The 21,450-nt window shown below is 42.1% G+C and overlaps 1 protein-coding gene across 2 annotated transcripts in view; it reads right to left on the reverse strand.

Annotated features, from left to right (window-relative positions):
* Nr1h4 (nuclear receptor subfamily 1 group H member 4) overlaps positions 1-21,450 on the reverse strand; it is a 90,781-nt gene that overhangs the window by 55,604 nt on the left and 13,727 nt on the right. For both annotated transcript variants that reach the window (XM_032911059.1, XM_032911064.1), the window contains exon 2: positions 8,079-8,213. In XM_032911059.1, coding sequence (XP_032766950.1) covers positions 8,079-8,145 — 67 coding nt within the window. In that variant the 5' untranslated portion in view covers positions 8,146-8,213. The remainder of the gene's footprint in view (positions 1-8,078; positions 8,214-21,450) is intronic.

Consider the following 21,450-nt stretch of genomic DNA (forward strand, 5'->3'; position numbering starts at 1 on the left):
AGGTGACAATAACACAGCTCATAGTCATATCTGATTTAAATAAAAGAATGTAAAAATACCGTAAGTACATTGGTGGCTGTTGCCACTGCACTGATATTTGTATTTGCACAGTTTGGAATCGTAGCTTGGCTTTCCTATTGGATAGAAATGGTTCCATTAAAAAAAAAAAAAAAAAAAAAAACCCTGTACATAATTTCTGGATGTCAACCTTAAGACTTTGCTGTGTTGTTGTTGTTGTTGTTGTTGTTGTTGTTGTTGTTGCTGTTGTTTCTGAGAAAGCGTGAGTAGGGGACTCAGAATGCTCAGGGCTGACTCCAGGCATAATGCTACCAGGCATGCTCTATGACTTTAGGTAGGACTCTGGGCTGCTGTGGGCCCCGTTTGTCGCATCACCAGATGGAGACATATAGATAACATCCCCGCCTACACCCTTCACGGGCTTGCCGTGAAGATAAAATGAGATTATCAACATGAAAGCAAATCCAGAGACAAGGTGATACCTGCTCTAATTGCTGTCAGCCCCACAGCCTTCACAAGTGTCCAAAGTGTATTAACAGATTATCTCTCAGGAGCCTCGCTTCTGCCACACGTGACAGCGCTTTCTTCCCGAGGCCCGCTGTCTTCAACTTTATCTTACAGAGGACGGATGGCCACTCAGTGAGGGTAAGTGACTTGTGTACAGCTTAGAGGGAATGAAGCAGAGATGTTAACCCTTGGCTTCAGATCAGAATCTGATGATTGAAAGACTGAGGCATATCTGCATCACTCCCTGTAGGAGTTAGGGGGCCTCAGGAGATGGGGTAGAAAGAATGTAAGAACATGAACAAAGATAAAGCACGGTCACGGGACACCACCACTGTGCTCTTGACCTCACAGCAGCTGAGCTCTCTGGCACAAGACCTGCACAAGATTCCATCAGACTCATTTTATCACTAGGCAGAAAGGCCATTGTGCCCACCCACCAGGACCTATAGGCAGATAATGGTAGCTGAGCAGAGAGTGTTCTCAGGAACATATACCTCCCTGAACATCCATAGGCACTTAATGATCACGAGGAAGAGAGATTTTTCTTCAGCAGCTTAGATAACTTCTGGCAATAGGTTCACACTCTTATAAAGAAGCCCTTACCCAGGACTTGTAAACAGCTTTAATAACTTATTGTATCATCAATATAAAAACACATGAAAGCAAAAGAGAGATTAACTAGGTGTTCTAGATAGGGTTTTATCGCTGTGAAGAGACACCATGACTACAACAACTCCTATAAAGACAGACATGTACTTGGGGCTGGCTTAGTCCATTGTCATCAGGGCAGGAAGCATGGCCGCATACAGGCCAACACGGTGCTGGAGAAGGAGCTAAGAGTTCTACATTGGGATCCACAGGCAACAGGAAGAGACAATGACACACTGGCCAGGCTTGAGCATCTGAGACCTCAAAGACCAACCTGTCATGACCTCCAACAATGCCACGCCAACTATAGCAAAGCCACACCCACTCCAACTAGGCCATCCCTCCTGCTAGTATCACTCCCTAGGAGACTACGGGAGCCATTTTTACTCAAATCATCACACCGGGGTATCAGCAAGAATGCTGGGGGGGGGGGAGGTGAGTGGAGAATAAAGGCTAGGGGGAGGAGTGATGGGCAATAAAAAAGATAAAAAATTCATGTACGTATATACATGAAGATTCCACAAGGAAACCCATAATTATATGTAACCAACATGGGTTGATAGAAATGTTAGGCAAAAAGGGACGAGCGATTAGTAGCTCCAGGGAACCCTTGTCCCCAAGTAAGACTCACGCAAAAGATGGATTGGTTCCCTCCATTGTCCCCAAGAGGATAAACCGCCTCCTGGTAACCATTCCTTCTCGACTTCCTGCAAAGGCGTGCTGTCTGGGACAGTAGCCACTGGCTAAGTCCACCTGCACTTGAGAATGTGGACGCAGCTCCTGAAGCTACTACTCACGCTCCAGTGCTCTACCTGCTCACAGGGCTTGCTGCCCTGGACGAAAGTAGATTCGGGACATGTCCAGCACCAGAGCGAGTTCTGTAGGACAGCATAGCTATACACTGTGTAGATAGGTATGAATGGTGGCCCAACTGAGGTACCCTGGGCCTCCACGGTGACAGTGCAGAGAAGGGGAAGTCCCCAAGCAAATACTGGCAATGCTTGTCTAATCACTCTACTGCAGAAGTAGCTGGGTATGTAATCCTGGTATTTAGGAAATGGGGACATACGTATTAGGGATTCAAGGTCATCTTTAGCTACACAGGCCAATCTGAACTTCACGAGACCATGTCTTGAAAACAAGAAGAGGTTTTAGATTTTAAAATGGACTCAGTCAGTGTGGTGTCTGACCCACGGAAGGCATTCAGAAAATGGCCATCACTTCGACTCTTCTCACCGCTGCAAATTTGTTTCTGATCTGAGTTCATGCTTACTCTATTTTCTGCTGGGTATCCCTAAGAATCTTCTTCTTATCCTACAAGGTTGAGAGCTAAATCGTAGAATTTAGAAGAGTCACTCCATCTAACGGCATGCCTCTACCGAAGTATGGATGTCCTAGCTGAACGTAGCAACAGTCCACGTTGTCTTAAGGAAAGGCTCACTTAGTATCTTGCCTTGACCCATTTCTCTACTTCATGAATAAAAGACAGGATATGGGATTTCCTGAGATAGGAAAAAATAAAGCCACAGGAATTAGCCAAAAAAAAAAAAAAAAAAAAAAAAAAAAAAAAAGACCCTTTAGAATCTATTTAGAGTTATAGAAGAGTTAAGGATGAGGAAAAGTAGTAAGGCTGAGGATGAGGATAGCTCAGTGACTGAGAACTTGCCTAGAGTGTGTAGCGTCTTGGGTTCAATCCCTAGCACTGAAAAAAAAGGAAAACAGAAAAGAGAGAAGAACAAAAACTCCAACTATGCTAAACAAGGCTGCTGCTGTCTGAACCAGGCACAGTTTGCCGTCTCCTGTAGGCTTTTAGATTTAGCTCTCCCAACAAGATAGACTCGTATTTGCTTGACCTGAGCTCAGTGAGATGGGAAAATACTGGAAATCAAACGTCAGAAATACTCTGCAAATCCTCATCTCAAGGACTTTAATTATGTTTTTGAGGCATCAGGGTGGTTCTGTAACATCTGGAAGAGTCTAATTGAAGTGCACAGCTCTGGCAAGAACCAGATTCCAAAGTGCACGCTTGCTAATTAAAACTAAGTATACCCAGAGAAGGTGGACATAAATAGCTTCGTGGCATTATAAAGCAAGGAGGAATAATCGAAGGCGATGGAAAGTGGAAACAGAAATGAATGGGGTCTACCTGTTGCTCCTTGCTGGGCTTCAATGTGGTGTGGAGACTTGAGGAAAATTATATATATATATATACACATACATACACATATATATATATATGTATATATATATATTTCAAAGTTGTCATTACAATAGCAGAATAGCAGTGGTGTAATGGTAGGGTGAGGCAGAACATGAATCTCCTTCCTTGAGGCACCAGAAATGTATTTGCATATTGTCCATTCTTTTCAGCTCTTCTACAATCCTTTGTACTTAACAGCGCTGAGTTAGAGAGAGCACTTCCTGCTTTGAACGAGTGGATTGGCGTTCATCCTTTCAACAGTTTTAAACTGTGGCCCGAGGCAGTCGGGCTTCCAGACTAAACCATAACGTTTTGTGATGCCTTTGAGTTTCTATTACACTCTCTCTCACACACACACATGTGTTTACACAGGACAAAACCGAAGTGCAGAGTCCCGCTTGCCTCTGATCTTAATTCCCTCAGTTGCATTGCCCCTCTCCCCACATGCGCTCAAGTGCGTCTTCTGTCTTCCGCAGTAGCACAGAGCTAAGTGGCTTGAGACGCGTTGCTCTATGGACTTGGGAACGCTAGAGTGCTCTTGCCTTCGCTAACTGCCCTGTCATTAAGTATGTGGTCTTTCGAGTTCTGTGGGGGGATTTAGTTTCTGAAACGCGCTAAAATAAAACACGGGTTTTAATTAATATACTACCTCCTACTCTATGTGCTGAACGGCACGAAGCCGAACTTGAATTATTATTTTTTTTCCGGAGCTGGGGACCAACCCCAGGGCCTTGCGCTTCCTAGGTGTGCTCTACCACTGAGCTAAATCCCCAACCTTCTTTTTTTTTCTTGGTTCTTTTTTTCGGAGCTGGGGATCGAACCCAGGGCCTTGCGCTTCCTAGGTAAGTGCTCTACCACTGAGCTAAATCCCCAACCCCATTATTGCTTTTTTATTGGGCACTTCCTCCATCAGAGATGCCCCTTTCAAGCCATCAAATTAATCTTTGACCAAGTTTCCGGCTTGCAGGCTCTCCCAGGGGAAAGGAGACTTATCTCTATGAGGTCATCTCGTCTTTCCATTCCTCGCCCTCCGTGGGGATCTGCTTACCGATAGGGCTAAGGTTCCATTGTGGGTCTGAGAGGGAGGCAGAATAAGTTCAAGGGTCCTAGGGAGGTGGTTCCTGCAATCCTATATCACATTTGTCCAAGCTTTTTTCCTTCCTTCCGATGCCAGTGTCAGAGCGCATTGGCTCACCTCAACTCTGAGCTATGTTTTCGAAAAACGCAGTGGGTGATGACTTGGCTTGAGTATCCGAATGGTCTAGAACGGTAAGGGAGTTGATGTTTCAGGACGTTCAGCTAATGAAGCCGGCTATTAAACTTCCACTTTGAAATCCCCCGATGGTCCCAGCTGACTTTGCTCATGGCACTGATCTAGAAACCTCACCTCACATTGGTACTCTCTCATTCCCGCTCCCACTTGCCTATTCCTCCATGCCTGAAGTAACTGCACATAGTCCCTCTTTAGACTAGCTTTTGGTATTTCCCCCTTCATCTCAAGCAAAGCCTTTGGAGAGCGGAAAAAGCTGGAAGCTGCCATTAGGAAGGTCACCAGTGCCTCCAGGACCTGTTAATGACTCATAGGTATTTGTCTTGAGAACAGCCACCTTCCCAATATCTCAAGGTTGGAATTTCACTATTATAAAGGTTTCACTTTATAGTGCCTTGAGTATAAAATAAATAGCCACTTCTCCAGTGTTTCTATTGTCCTAAGTAAAAACGCAAAGGTAAGACCTTCTCAAGTCCAGTCCAGACTTGCTGGTCCTTCCTTCTAGAATGTTCTTGATTTCTCAGCTTCCAGTATTGAGTCAATTGTCAATTTCACTGAACTCTTCATTAAAGCCATTAAGGCAGCCAGTCCCTCCAGTCACTAGGACGTCACCCTACCTTGCTATTTCCTAACAGTTGTCATCTTTTCTAATTCTTACCTGGTATTAATTTCTGGGCTTATTTATGGGCGTACTACTTGGGAGTCCATTCCCCACAAAGACCTTTCCTGGTTTTTTTGTTTGTTTGTTTGTTTTGTTTTTTTATTATTTTTTTTCTTTTTTGCTTTATTCCAATGCCCCAGGCAACACCAGTGTTCATCATCTGAAGAGAAGAAATGGTGGCTATCCCATATGCTTGTCATAACGTTTACTTGCTCTTGTAGCAAGACAGGCTTTAAATATACAAACCATTCAAAGGAATTTACCTCCCTGGTCAGTGGAACCCATAGGTTTCTAGGTCTCTGTCATAATTAAGAACGCAAGAGTGAGGAGATCGGGGCTGTGGGCTACTCATCCATGGCGAGCACGGATGTGCCACAGCCTAAACTTGGGGAGGGGCCATAGTATCCATCAGTGCCTTTTTTTAAAAAAATATTTATTTTATTTATTATATAAGTACACTGTAGCTATCTTCAGACACAACAGAAGAGGGCATCAGATCCCATTACAGATGGTTGTGAGCTACCATGTGGTTGCTGGGATTTGAACTCAGGACCTCTGGAAGAGCAGTCAGTGCTCTTAACCACTGAACCATCTCTCCAGCCCCCATCAGTGCCTTCTGGACAAGAAGATGGAGAAGCAGAATGAAGGACGCTGTTTTCTCCGTTCTTTAGCCCAAGCATGTTGAATAGGGTGTGACTGAGGCCCCAGAAGCAACAGATTTGGAAAGAATGCTAGACCTTATTCATGAGTAGTAGTTCTCACCCTTCCTAATTCTGTGACCCTTTTACACAGTTCCTCGGGTGGTGGTGACCCTCAACCATAAAATTATTTCACTGCTACTTCACAACTGTAATCTTGCAGCTGTTATGAATGCCCCAAGAGGATCACAACTCCATATATATGTGTGTATATACAATAAATATGTACATATATATGTATACACATACATATATATGTAGGTATATGTATATGTATATACATACATATATATTATATGTACACACACACATACACACACACACACAGGAGCCACAACACAAAAAGCAAGAGTTGCAGCCCATGCCTTGCTATCATTCGCAGGTCCATCTAATCTGACAGGACTTCTAGCCTTTACTCTTTTAGGTCAACTCTGTCCCTGGGGTGTAAAGCTGGACTAATAAGTAAGCAAAAAAATCTACATTTTCCCCTCCATGCACAAACTCGAGCCCAAGATGCTTCACTTTTAACAATATTAAGAGCAGCGAACTTCAACTGACCCTTGTAAAATCTGAGGGCAGGAAGTGGTAGTTTTTCTTTGAAAAACAGTTGTAAGGGAGTATTTTGCTTCATCTATGCTGTACAGTCATAATCCTGATTGTCCTGTGAGCTCTGATTGGTAGGGGGAAACTCACCCAGATCTCCATGGGTTGATTTTTCTAAGGCAGTGTAGAAGAACAGGCCAGAACATGGTCAAGGGATCAGAAGCGTAGGCCCGACCTTTCATTGCTCACAACTGACCCACGGGATGGAGGCCCACGGGGAGAGATGAGATGCGATGGCGGTGTGTGAAAACTGGCTTTTCACAAATAGTTACTGCCTCACGTGCTCCCTCTGAGAACTACTGATCGACATCTCCCCTCTCCCCTTTAAGCCTCTTTTCTGCTTCCTCCCTATTCTTTACTACTAGACTGCTATTGATCCGGTCTTCATGGATAGATGAAGCTGCAGTAATGACTGCTACCATCATATAACATGTTTCTATGATATTATATACCATATAATAACATGCTCTGACACATCTGGGTGAGCAGATGTGCAGGCAGGCAATCTGAGTACTACCCCACTTGCTGGAAATGCATCAATTATGACCATATAGGGAAAATACTGGCTAAAGATAATACAGCAGCACTAGCCAGGATCCCCTAGGGATATCTGACACCAGCTAAGGGATCATCTTAACACATCGATATTGGTGAGGGTTCAAGATCTTGGTTTTGTTGTTGTTGTTGTTGTTGTTTTGTTTTGTTTTACCATTTTTGTTATCATAGTCTACCATGGCCTATGTAATGCTGGATAGGAACTGGGGGGCAATCTAGCCTCCAGAGAAGGTTATGCAGAAGGAAGTCATTCACAGAGTGGCGGAATGCTCCCCACCCCGCCCAAAACATGCCCTCATTTTGACTCTTTGCTAATGTTCTCAGTTGAACTCTTTATACTTAAGATGTTTTTCATAAATGCATAAAGTGGAGCAATATATCATTTTATGGTGTCATCTGGTTACAGATCTACTTAAAACCACTTAGTACAATTTGTCCTCAACCTAGTTTAAATGACTAATCATGACACTGTGCCATAGATTCCCCCCAGCACGGGAGGAACAGTGGGAGGATCCTTTGTGCTGAGCACTAAGTAACTCCAGCCTTTGGTAGGTATCATATTAAGCCATAAGCAACATGATTTCATTCTTTAATACCTGTTATAATAATACTAGGACTCGCTCTAGATCAGGAAGTAGTTTCTACTCCCCACTCAGTTAATTATCTAGTCTCAAGGCCTTGGCAACCCACAAAGCAGAGACTGACAGTCCTCGTCTATTAAAGAAAAAAAAAGAGAGAGAGAGAGACAGAGATAAAGAATACCGAGTTCAATGAGTCCAAAGTACAGCCTGACTGAAGAGTTAACATTTATTGAGCACTTAGAAGAAGCAAGATCATTTTCTCAAACTCACTGCTGGGGCTTTCTTCTGACACGGTTAGTTTTGGTGGACTCCCATTTAAATCAATTTGACAACTTACCAAATAAGTTTTCAGAAAGAGCAAACTCGTCCGTGGCTTGTAAATGGGAGGGCCCAATCAGATTCATTTTGGATACCACTCCAACTTTTCAACTCGAGAATGTGCTTCTGGGATGGTGGTCTTCAAATAAGAACCCTGGAAGGCAAAGACACAGAAAGTTCATGGTTGCAGTACAGGGTCAGGAGTTATTCAAGAGAAACAGAGAGGAAGCAGTTGGACATACAGACATTCAAATAGCTCCTCTGTAGATATTTTCTATTCCTTTCTGTATGTATTTTCTCAATGTTACTATTATATCTCACTTGAACTTAAAAAATGTTCAAGTTATATGCCTATAGACAAGATATTTTCTAGTTTAATATTCCATAGGTGTTTCATTTTAATTCCAGTATTTGACAGGATTTAATTCCAATATTTAGACAGGATGTGATAACATTGGGAGTTTGTCTTTACTTCTTTAATATATAGAAACAAAAACATATATAAAAGTTTTAATTTAAAAAGGGGTCATCTTTGATTTATTTTCTAGACTTCATTTAAAAGTTGAACAGGGCTGTGCAGACACATGATAGTATTTTCATGTTACTTCTTAGTATAACTCCCTTGGTCACTTACATATTATGTCAGCAGGTCAAAGTTCAGAGACTGTTATGCTAGGGTAGATTTGATTTCTTGCTGCTGGGGATATGTTTAGGAACTCTTACTCACTTTAATGTCTATATTAGCTCTACCTTGGACTAGGGTAAGACCAAAATGCAAAGGATGTAGGACAAACAGATAATGGGAGCTGGAGCGATATCCCAGCCCTTAGAAGCACTTACTTCTCCTGCAGAGAACGTGGGTTCACTTCCCAGTACCCATTAGGGGGTGTCTGTTCCTGAGATATGACACCTTTCTGCCCTCTGCAGGCTACAGGCATGCAAGTGTGCACAGACATCTATGCACAACCCCACCCCCCCCCACATTAAGTGATTTTTTTTCATTTTACAAAAGAGAAATAATGATAAATCTTACCCAAATGTCTGAAACTTGATTCTGAAGGAATTTCTAGAGTTTACTTGAGAGAAGCAGTGTCCACACAGAACTGTTTCTGTAGGTCAGCTTGCCTGCCTGCCTGCCTGCCTTCCTTCCTTCCTTCCTTCCTTCCTTCCTTCCTTCCTTCCTTCCTTCCTTCCTTCCTTCCATTTCTTACCTCCCCAGAGAGGGGGCAATGAATAGGTGAGTCCTCAAAGCTTTCTGGCTAGGCTAAGAATGCTTTTCTAACCTTTTTATCCTGTCTCCAACTGAGAACTATTTTTTTTCTAAATATTTATATTTTCTGCCCTGGAAGAGAATATTAGAGTTTTGTTGGACAAATATTTATCTCGCTAGAACTTCCCCACCAGGTCTTTCCCAGCTCAAGCACGAGGGAGCTTCTGATCTGTCTGGTAAGGTGGCCCACAGCAACTGCTTTGCTTCACCCATTCTTTCGTTCACGCTTCCAACAAACATTTTTTTTTTGAGAGCTCATTCCAGCGTAAATCCTGGGCTGGATCTTCTGAGATAAAGTGATGGAGGCCAAAACATGATATCCATAAAGTGACCACACAGCCCGGTTGATTATGTGTTGTAATGAATGTGATTTACAAAGGTCCAAAATACCATGCCCTGATCCGTGTGGTGTCAAGAGATACTGAGGTTGGTGAAGAAGGACAAGGGTGTTGTTTCTACTTGTTTGTTTGATTGATTGGTTGGCTGGTCTGTCAATGGTTTCACTACGCATGCCAAGCTGACTGGCCTTGAACTGACTATGGGACACAGAGTAGCCTTGAACTCATAACCTCCTGACTACCGGGATTGCAGGTATACACCCCCGTGACCTGGCAGAAGATATGGCTTTGAGAACAAGTCTTAAAGATTGGGAAATTCTGCGGCTTACCTAAACAGACACCAACAGCATCAAGAGCGTCCAGACCAACCTGATCCATATGGTAAACCAAGCATATAACGTTCCTAAACTCTAGGAAAACTCTGTCATGGAACCCGCCTTTTCGAATGGTGACTTCTGGGAGACACCGAGAACAATAACCTTCATCCCAGAGTGAAACCTAAGTCACAGGAGAAGTGTGTCATGGCCAGTTCATCTGCGTTCGGCTTGGGAGGTTGTTCTTAGCACGGTGTGAAAGAGGAAGACCTGACAGGAGAAGCACTGGAAGTCAAGACAGAGCTTTCAACAGAATCCAACCAGAAGAGAAAGCCAATCTCACCTCCATCATTGGGCGGTTTGAATGAGAGACACCCACCCTCAGTCTTACGTGTTTGAATAATTGTTCTTCAGTTGGTGGAGTGGTTAGGGGGAGTTATAGAACCATAAGGAGGTTGAGCTCTCTTGGAGGAAGCATATCACTAGGGGTGGACTTCCAGGGTTTGTAACCTTGCCCACTTCTAATTCACTCCCTCTGCTTTCTGTCTGTGGTTGATGATGTCATCTCTCAGGTGCCGGCCCCCTGACACTATGCCTCCTCTAATGTTAAGGACTATCCTTCTGGAACTGTAAATTAAAATAAACTCTTTCTTCCATTACTTGTTTTTAGCTATGGTGCTTTTTGACAGCTTCAGAAAAGTAATACAATGCTCGTCCTCAAATAACTGCCACATATCAGAGTGGACCTTTGAACCCACGAGGGCCCAGGAGCTTTGTGGGACAGTTGTGAAATAGGAGCAACGCTGTAGCTCATGCAGAATGTCCAGAGGAGCAGTCAGGACTCTGAGTGAGTGATATTCTGCCTGGGGGCGGGGACAGTAGTAGAAGGAGAAGCCAGAGCAGACTCTATCATGCATATGGAGAGACATAGGCCCTTCTGAAATTCTTGGGGACTGTGATTGGGAGGACAGGCTTTGATAGGGAGCTGGAGGTGCAGAGGAATAAGCTAGGAAATGCTGAAGCCAATAAGGAGACCTCATACATACATACATACATGGAAAAAACACACATGGGAGACATGTGTGTGTACCCCAAGTGTGTGTGTGTGTGTGTGTGTGTGTGTGTGTGTGTGTGTGTGTGCGCGCGCGCACATAAGAGCACATGTGTGCAGACTATTTATTGCCCCCAATTCAAGCAATGAGTATTGGAGATTCTCTTGTCTCTAGAAGAGAATATTCCACAATGCTAAGAGCTGTTGATTGTTCTTCATTTTTCTTTTTTTTTATTGGATTTCTTTTTTGTTTAAATTTCAAATATTATCCCCTTTCCTGGTTTCCCATCCATAATCCCCCTACCCACCATCCCTTCCCCTTCTTCTGTAAGAGTGTTCCCCCTCCCCAATCACCCCACCTTCTTGCCATGACATTCACCTACACTGGGGGCAGGGGAGTGGAGGTCTAGCCTTGGCAGGACCAATGGCTTCTCCTCCCATTGGTGTCCAACAAGGCCATCCTCTGCTACATATGCAACTGGAGCCATGGGTCTGTCCATGTGGACTATTTGGATGGTAATTTAGTCCCTGGAACTCTGGTTGGTTGGTATTGTTGTTCTCACGGGGTTGCCATGCTCTGGCAGAGACTCCCAGGAGGCAGCTATATCAGACTCCTGTTAGCATGCCATAGTGTCTGGGTTTGGTGGCTGTATGTATATGGGCTGGATCCCCAGGTGGGGCAGTCTCTAAATGGCCAATCCTTCAGTCTCTGCTCCACACTTTGTCTCCATATCTCCTCCTATGAATATTTTTGTTCTCCCTTCTAAGAAGAACTGAAGCACTTTGGTCTTCTTGCTTCTTGAGCTTCATGTGGTCTGTGCATTGTATCGGGTAATCTGAGCTTTTGGGCTAATATCCACTTATCAGTGAGTGCATACCATGCGTGTTTTATTTGTGACTGGGTTACCTCATGCAGGATGATATTTTCTGTTCCATCCTTTTGCCTATGAATTTCATGAAGTCATTGTTTTTGATAGCTGAGTAATACTCCACTGTGTAGATGTACCACATTTTCTGTATCCATTCCTCTGTTAAGGCAATTTGGGTTCTTTCCAGCTTCTGGCTATTATAAATAAGATTGCTATGAACATAGTGGAACATGTGTCCTTATTATATATTGGAGCATCTTTTGGGTATATTCTCAGGAGTGGTATAGCTGGGTCCTCAGGTAGGACTATGTCCAATTTTCTGAGGAAACTACAGACTGATTTCCAGAGTGGTTGTACCAGTTTGCAATCCCACCCACAATGGAGGAGTGTTCCTCTTTCTCCACATCCTCGCCAGCATCTGTTGTCACCTGAGATTTTGATCTTAGCCATTCTGACTGGTGTGAGGTAGAATCTCACGGTTGTTTTTGATTTGCATTTCCCTGATGACTAAGGATATTTAACATTTCTGTAGGTGTTTCTCAGCCATTCGATATTTCTCAGCTGAGAATTCTTTGCTTAGCTCTGTACCCCATTTTTAATAGGATTTTTTGACTCTCTGGAGTCTAACTTCTTGAATTCTTTGTATAGATTGGATGTTAGCCCTCTATCAGATGTAGGATTGGTAAAGATCTTTTCCCAATCTGTTGCTTGCCATTTTGTCCTAATGACAGTGTCCTTTGCCTTACAGAAGTGTTGCAATTTTATGAGGTCCCATTTGTCAATTCTTGATCTTAGAGCATAAGCCATTGGTGTTCTGGTCAGGAAAATTTCCCCAGTGCCTCTGTGCTCAAGGCTCTTCCCCACTTTTTCTTCTATTAGTTTGAGTGTATCTGGTTTGATGTAGAGGTCCTTGATCCATTTGGACTTGAGCTTTGTACAGGGGTGATAAGCATGGATCGATCTGCATTCTTCTACATGTTGACCTCCAGTTGAACCAGCACCATTTGTTGAAAATGCTGTCTTTTTTTCCACTGGATGGTTTTTGCTCTTTGTCAAAGATCAAGTGACTATAGGTGTGTGGGTTCATTTCTGGGTCTTCAATTCTATTCCATTGTTCTACCTGCCTATCTCTGTACCAATATCATGCAGTTTTTATCACTATTGCTCTGTAATACTGCTTGAGGTCAGGGATGGTGATTTACCCCCAGAAGTTCTTTTATTGTTGAGAATAGTTTTGGCTATCCTCTTCCTTTTTTTGTTATTCCAAATGAATTTGCAAATTGTTCTTTTTAACTCTATGAAGAACTGAGTTGGAATTTTGGTGAGGATTGCATTGAATCTGTAGACTGCTTCTAGCAAAATGGCCACGGAGGTATTTTATGTTATTTGTGACTATTGTGAAGGATGTCATTTCTCTAATTTCCTTTTAGCCTTTGAGTAGAGGAAGGCTACTGATGTGTTTGAGTTAATTTTATATCCAGCCACTTTGCTGAAGTTGTTTATCAAGCTTAGTAGTTCTCTGGTGGAACTTTTGGGATCACTTAAGTACACTATCATATCATCTGCAAGTAGTGATATTTTGACTTCTTCCTTTCTAATTTGTATCCCTTTGACCTCCTTTGATTGTCTGATTGCTCTGGCTAGAACTTCAAGTACTATATTGAAAAGGTAGAAAGAGAGTGGGCAGCCTTGTCTAGTCCCTGATTTTAGTCGGATTGCTTCAAGTTTCTCTCCATTTAGTTTAACGTGGTTTGCTGTATATGGCTTTTATTCTGTTTAGGTATGGGCCTTGAATTTCTCATCTTTCTAACATCTTTTTAGCATTAAGGGGTGTTGCATTTGTCAAAGGCTTTTTCAGCATCTAATGAGATGATCATGTGGTTTATTTCCTTGAGTTTATTTATATAGTGGAGTGTGTTTATGGATTTCCATATATTGAACCATCCCTGTATCCCTGGGATGAAGCCTACTTGATCACAATGGATGATCGTTTTGATGTATTCTTGGATTTAGTTTGCAAGAATTTTATTCAGTATTTTTGCTTCAATATTCACAAGGGAAATTGGTCTGAAGTTCTTTTTCTTTGTTGGGTCTTTGTGTGATTTAGGTATAAGCATAATTGTGACTTCATAGAAGGAATTGAGTAGTGTTCCTTCTGTTTCTATTTTTGTGGAATAGTTTGGACTGTATTGGTATGAGGTCTTCTACGAAGGTCTGATATGATTCTCCATTAAACCCATCTGTTCCTGGGCTTTTTCTGGTTGGGAGACCTTTAATGACTGCTTCTATTTCTTAAGGAGTTATGGTATGGTTTAGATGGTTTATCTGATCCTGATTTAACTTTGGTGTGCAGGCTGACAGGAGCCGGATGTAGATCACTCCTGAGAGACAAAGCCAGAATACAGCAAACACAGTGGCGAATGCCAGCAGCAAACCACTGAACTGAGAATAGGACCCCCGTTGAAGGAATCAGTGAAAGAACTGGAAGAGCTTGAAGGTGCTCGAGACCCCATATGAACAACAATGCCAACCAACCAGAGCTTCCAGGGACTAAGGCATTACCCAAAGACTATACATGGACTGACCCTGGGCTCCAACCGCATAGGTAGCAATGAATAGCCTAGTAAGAGCACCAGTGGAAGGGGAAGCCCTTGGTCCTGCCAAGACTGAACCCCCAGTGAACGTGATTGTTGGGGGAAGGGTGGTAATGGGGAGGATGGGGAGGGGACAGCCATATAGAAGGGGATGGGGAGGGGTTAGGGGGATGTTGGCCCAGAAACCGGGAAAGGGAATAACAATCGAAATGTAAATAAGAAATACCCAATTTAATAAAGATGGAGGGAAAAAAAAGAAAAAAAAACTTCTAACTCTTCTAAAAGACTACCCAAGTTCTATCTACTGCTTGGGTGTGAGTCTCTGCATCTCTTTCCGTTGGTTGCTAAGTTGTGCCTCTCAGAGAAGCATTATGTTAGGTCCCTGTCTGCAAGCATACCTGGGTATTAGTAGTGTCAGGGATTGTCTCTTGTTCATGGGATGATCTCTAGTGTTTCATAGGTATATTTTTCTTCATTTGGATTCCTAGACACTCTGCTGTTAGTTTATATAAACATGGTATCTTAAATTCAAATGACAGGCACGTAATAGTCCCCAAAGAAATGTTGGCTCACTTCAGCTACTTCTGTTTATTTCTCTTGCATAGTTCCACCAAGTTCCATTATATCTGGTGTATTCCCTTGGGAAAGTGGCATAAAGATCACATTCTCCTAATCACAAGCCTTTGGATATAGTTTATCATTGACTCACCCAAAGAAAACCTCAATTGCCCCAAATCTGCCTCATTTGGGTGATTATTGTTCTCTGTGGGGGAGGAGGTAAGTCCACAATGTTGGTGGCCCTGATACGTTAACAACAGAGCAGTCTAATCACAAATAGTTAGCAGGGCCCACTCAAACCTATTTTACTGAGTTCACTAATCCCTCAAGGAGCTTTTAAAAAGGAATCTCCTTAATTTTGGAAATGGTAACACAAGAACATGACTTTTTAGCATACTCTGTGTAGCTATAACGAAATACCTGCGTCTAAATAAATTCTTTGATTCATGACTATGGTGGCTCTAGAATGGTGGCAATGCCCTGGCAAGGACACCCTGGTGCCATCAGAACATAGTTGAGAAATGGAAAAAGAAACTGCCTTACATAGAAAGAGCCACTAAAATATTTTCTGCAATATATATGACTTTCTTTTAATTTCTAGAGGCTTTAAGATTTAAAACACTTAAACTGTTTCTCTATTGAGTTTAATTTAAGTTATTGCTGGTATTCACTCCATCAAAACTACACCTTGCTTTGCAGTCTGCTTCTGCAGATAGGTGACTCTTTCTCTGTATCAAAGCACACAACAGAGAAAGTGGTCTCTCATACAAGGGAGAATGCAGACACATCAGGCCCCGCCCACAGGCAGGTGACATCTCACAGCCCCAAAGAAGCAGTCATGCTAGAAGCACGGCTAACTGTTTTACGTGGTGTGCCAGGGCAAGCCGAAACTGCCTGGTTATGTTTACACACACACACACACACACACACATACACACACGTAGAGCAAGCGGGAAGTGTGATAAGGATATACACCCTCAAAGTTCACACCCTGATGGACTTCCTCCAGCAAGCCTGTGACTCCTAAAAGTTCTATTACCTCCTCGAACAACAACACTGGGGACAAAGTATTCAAAAACATGAGACCCCGGGTGACATTTCTCCTTCAAACTACCACATGCACGGTACAGAAATCACAGCTGCTTTCTTGTAGCAAAAACATAAGATCGGGGATAGTGCACCTGTTCTGAGTTCCTACAGCCTCATGTGCCACCTGGAACCTAGTCATTCAACACTTCTACTCCTAACCTCTGCAGCATGAAGTTTTAAAAGTTTAGCGGCAGGGTACCGCAAAGATTAAAGGGTCAACCTTGTCCATACTTCAACACTTAAGCAAAAAGGGCGACATGAGCAAAAAATAGTTTGCCATCCTCCAAAAGTCACAAACAGAACTTGTCATTCAATCATCAAAAGAATGGATACAGTAACTAAACATTATATGGACACCTTTTGGAATTAAAATGACTATAAACGGAACAAAACATTCCAAAATGAACCAGGGCTTTGTGTACTCATGTGGATAAGTAAAAAGCATCACACTGAACAGAAGAATCAGGCTTTAGAATAATAACCCATGATTCGATGTCATTCACACGTGTTTAAAGATTTGCAAAGCATGTTATATTATCACTGACACTCCACTGCTGGGCTCAGCGAGCTATGACTGGAAAGCTAAGGGCTTGATTTGCCCTTTGGTCTTTAGCATTGTAAAACTACAACAGAGTAGAAAAGTTGCAAAACTGTCCACGTGGTCTTCAAAGCCTGAAATAATCCCTCGCTCCCTGCCGTTCACAGAAAAAGTTTGTAATCCCTGCTCTCATCATATATACATATATATACATATATATGAATTATATATATCTGAATATTCATAAATATGACATGATTTCATCATATCAGGTTATACAATTATAAACTATGTATAATTTATAATATATACAATATATTATATATCATTATATGTTATTTATATAATAATAAAAACATATTATATATGACATAATAATATATGTGAATATCCACACATATATGAATAAAAACAATGGCTCTATTACTCAGAACATTAGTGAGTTGGGTGCATAGAACATTTCTTTAACACCCTCAATGCTGTCCTGACTCTAGGTAACAAATGCAAGCACAGTAATTACATTACTCTACTCTTTGTGTGTTAAAAATATTTCATATTTAAAAGATTGAGCAAATTTATGTGCACAATATATACAATTATATATGCACAGGTGTCTGTTGTGAAAATGACTAATGAATCCTAATGCTATACTCTCAAAAGCTTACACACCTGTGAAGATGTGGGAGCTTATACAGAGCTTCGCTCTTACCCTCCTAAAAGCTTTCAGAGAAAGTAAGTTCCTCCCATAAGTTGTTTTTACAGACAACTGAGATCAGTGAGGATCTGCTGGAGATTCTGGATGACACCGTGAAATCTGGGTTTGAGAAGAATACTCTGGGGGCTGGAGAGATGGCTCAGTGGTGAAGAGCGCTGCTGCTTCTGCAGAGGACCTGAGTTCGCTTCTCAGTATTCACTTCAGGCAGCTGGAAACTACCCATTACTTCAGCTCTGAGGGATTTGATACCCTCTTCAGGCCTCTGTGGGTACTTGAGCTCAGAAGTGCACATGCATGCACATGGACACACACACACACACACACACACACACACACACACAAATTAAAAATAAAACACATCCATAGAAAACAGTACTCTAGGTGTTAGAGAGATAGGTCAGAGTTTAAGAATGCTTGCTGACCTTGCAGATGATCTGGGATTAGTTCCCTGTATATACGCAGTGGTTCACAACCATCGGTAACTTCACTTCCAAGTGACCTGATTACCCCCCTCCCCTGACAGGTACCTGGACACACATGAAGCACATACATTAACACAGGCTATACTAGTTACTTTTCTCTTGCTGTGACCAAATACCATGACCAAAGCAGCTTACAGAAGAAAGAGTTTGTGTGGGTTTATGTTTCCAGACACATTGAGACTCCATGATGGTGGATCAGAGGCATGGTATCAAGTGTAGGCCTGGTGACAGGAACAGGAAGCTGGGAGCTCACATCTCAACCAACGTAGACAGAACGAACTGGGACTGGCATGTGGCTTTGGAATCTCCAAGCCCGTCTGTGTGATGTGCTTCTTCCTGCAAGGCCACACCTCCTCAACCTCCCGAAACTTCACCACCGTGTGCTCAACTAGCTGAAGTTATGGTGACATTTCTTTCAAGCCAGCACACAGGAAAACACTCACACACGTAAAATAAAAGAATAAGTATTTATCTTAAAAAGATAAGTGTTCTTGTGGGAATGTTGGAAGCGGAAATAAGCCTACGAATAAGGGGATGGAAAAATAGAAAATTCTCCATCAAAGAGGATGATTGGCATTTGCAGTCTCAGGGAGAGAGGAACCGGAAGCAGCATAGTGAAAGGGCAATGAAAGAGAGGAAGAAACCTAACAATACAAAGGGTAAGCCTTGGGTCTCGGTGGAAGCCGGGACAGAACATGGATTTTATTCGATGTCTATTCCTATGACACCACAACCAAAGATTTAATTTAAAACGTTGAGAATAATGTAGCAGAGGATTGCCTTGTCTGGCATCAGTGGAAAAAGATGTACCCAATCCTGTAGAGACCTGATGAACCAGGAAGAGGGGACACAGGGGCGTGGGCACCCTCTCAGAGGTGAAGGGGAAAGGAAATGGGGAGAAGAACCCTGTGAGGGGGAACCAAGGTAGCAACACTTGGTATGTAAATAAATAGAATAATATAATAAACACATATTATTTGTTAATAATATATATAACAAATATATATATAAAACGGCAAATGCCAAGACTGAAATATCTAAAATATATATCAACATTTTATAATAATATATTGAAATATATTATACATAAATTAAAGCTTTATTTCTGGAGGAGAAAAACCTGGGGCATAAATTCAAAAGGGGTAAGTGCCGTTTGCTTCTATTGTGATATTACATAGAGTTACTGGTAGCGTGGACCCCCACTTTTTGGTTATCAATGTTTACTTGTTTAGATATTATGTGTCACAGAAAGTTCATGGTGGGAAAAGAGATTCCACTTTGACACAACCATTTGTAATTGGAGGCCTTGGATAGGTGCTGTCCAGTAAAGCAGCACTGGCTGAGGTAGAGTAACCAGGTCTTGGAAGATGCATGTAAATGCTGATCCCATGTGTGGACTCATCGTACACAGTCACACAAAGGCGCTGGTAACACTGTCCTATGAACACAGATGCCGTGGAACATAGACTGTGGTGAGTCATTTTTCAAAGCTTAACTCAGCGTTGTGAGTCCATGGTCAGAGGGAGTCAAGATTCAGTGCAAAGGTGTGCTGTTCAGGAGAAAGAGAGATGAACCCTCGAAAAAGGGTAGTGTTTCTATCTGTCTCAGTATTTATCGCTTGGGTAAATAAACTCCAGAGTACATTGACATGTCTTTTAAACATGAATGAGCTCTAAAATGCTAACTTACTGAATCTCTTCTCTTTCTGTCTCTGTCTTTTTGTCTCTGTTTCTGTCTCTGTCTCTCTCTAACTCACTCATACACATGAACCACACCCACACAGCATTCAAACAAATTGCATTAGTGTATACAATGCCATCTTGAGCCAGAAGCTAATTTTTGAAAATCCCCCCCCATAATGAGTCTACTGCATCCCTTGAATGGGCTGTCACTGTGACTTAATTTTATGAATAGAACTGTACTACTACTGAGGTTGTACCTGAAGAGGACGTTGAACTTCTCTTTTTTTCCCTTGAAATGCTAATATTGGCATATGAAGAAGAAAGAGACTCAGATACAAGTGTATCAGCCAACATAAACTCCACATGCATGGAAACAGACTTAGCAAACTGAGCTTTGCACAGTTAAAAGTAGTCACACAATTCAACTCAGGCAAAAACACATTGAAAGGGACAGAATCAAGCCACTAAATTAGGGGATACGAGGGCAGCCTGGTATAAAAGTATACACAACCCCTTTCAACAATATGACACATTGGCTATTTTCTTACCTAAAATAAGCATGTTCTTTTTAAAAATTTTTATGGGATTATTTTTATTTATTTACATTTCAAATGTTATCTCCTTTCCAGGTTTCCCATCCATAAAACACCATCCCATCCTCCCTCCCACTTCTTCTATAAGGGTGTTCCTCCACCCATCCAAACACTCTTTCCTGCCTCGCTACCCTGACATTTTCCTACATTGGGGGGCTCCAGAATTATCAGGACCAAGGTTTTCTCCTCCCATTGGTACCCAACAAGGCCATCCTCTGCTACATATGCAGCTGGAGCCATGGGTCTGTCCATGTGTACTTTTTGGACGGTGGTTTAGTCCCTGGGAACTCTGGTTGGTTGATGTTGTTCTCATAGGGTTGCAAACCCCTTCAGCTCCTTCAGTCCTCTCTCTAACTCCTCCGTTGGGGATCCTGTACTCAGTTCAATGGTTGGCTGTGAGCATATGCCTCTGTATTTGTCATGCTCTGGCTGAGCCTCTCAGGAGACAGCTATATCAGGCTCCTGTCTGCATGCACTTCTTGGAATCAGCAATATTGTCTGGGTTTGGTGGCTGTATGTATATGGGCTGGATTCCTAGGTGAGGTAGTCTTTGGATGGCCTTTCCTTCAGTCTTTGCTCCAAATTTTGTCTCCATATCTCCTCTTATGAATGTTTTTGTTCCCCCATATAAGAAGGACTGAAACATCCTCACTTTGGTTGTCCTTCTTGAGTTTCATGTGGTCTGTGGATTGTATCTTGGGGCTAATAACCACTTATCAGTGAGTGCATGCCATATGTGTTTTTTTGTGATTGGGTTATCCCACTCAGGATGACATTTTCTAGTTTCATCCATTTGACTATGAATTTCATAAAGTCATTGTTTTTAATAGCTAGGTAGTGATCCACTGTGTAAATGTACCACATGTTCTGTATCCATTCTTCTGTTGAAGAGCATCTGGGTTCTTTCCAGCTTCTGGCTATTATAAATAAGGTTGCTATGAACATAGTGGAGCGTGTCCTTGTTATATGTTGGAGCATGTAAGCATGTTCTTAAGGGTACTGGATTCTTCTAAAAAAAATTCTCAATATCAACTTCTTACTCATTCACTCATTCAGTCAGTATACTTCTATTGACTCTTTGTTAGACAATCAGACATATAAAAGCCCCAAATCTATTATCATCATTATTATTATAACATAAGAAAGCTCAGTTCCTAACAAGAGTATAAGTTGTTCATTCGTTCACCCAACTCATTTATTTCTGTATTATGTTCTAAGCTCTGATTTAGGTATTGGTAATATAGTATGAGCTTCCTCACATTTCAACAGCACGTACACTAAACAATGGTGATCATATT

This window comes from Rattus rattus, chromosome 1 (genome assembly GCF_011064425.1).
Source record: "Rattus rattus isolate New Zealand chromosome 1, Rrattus_CSIRO_v1, whole genome shotgun sequence".
NCBI classification, from domain to species: Eukaryota; Metazoa; Chordata; class Mammalia; order Rodentia; family Muridae; genus Rattus; species Rattus rattus.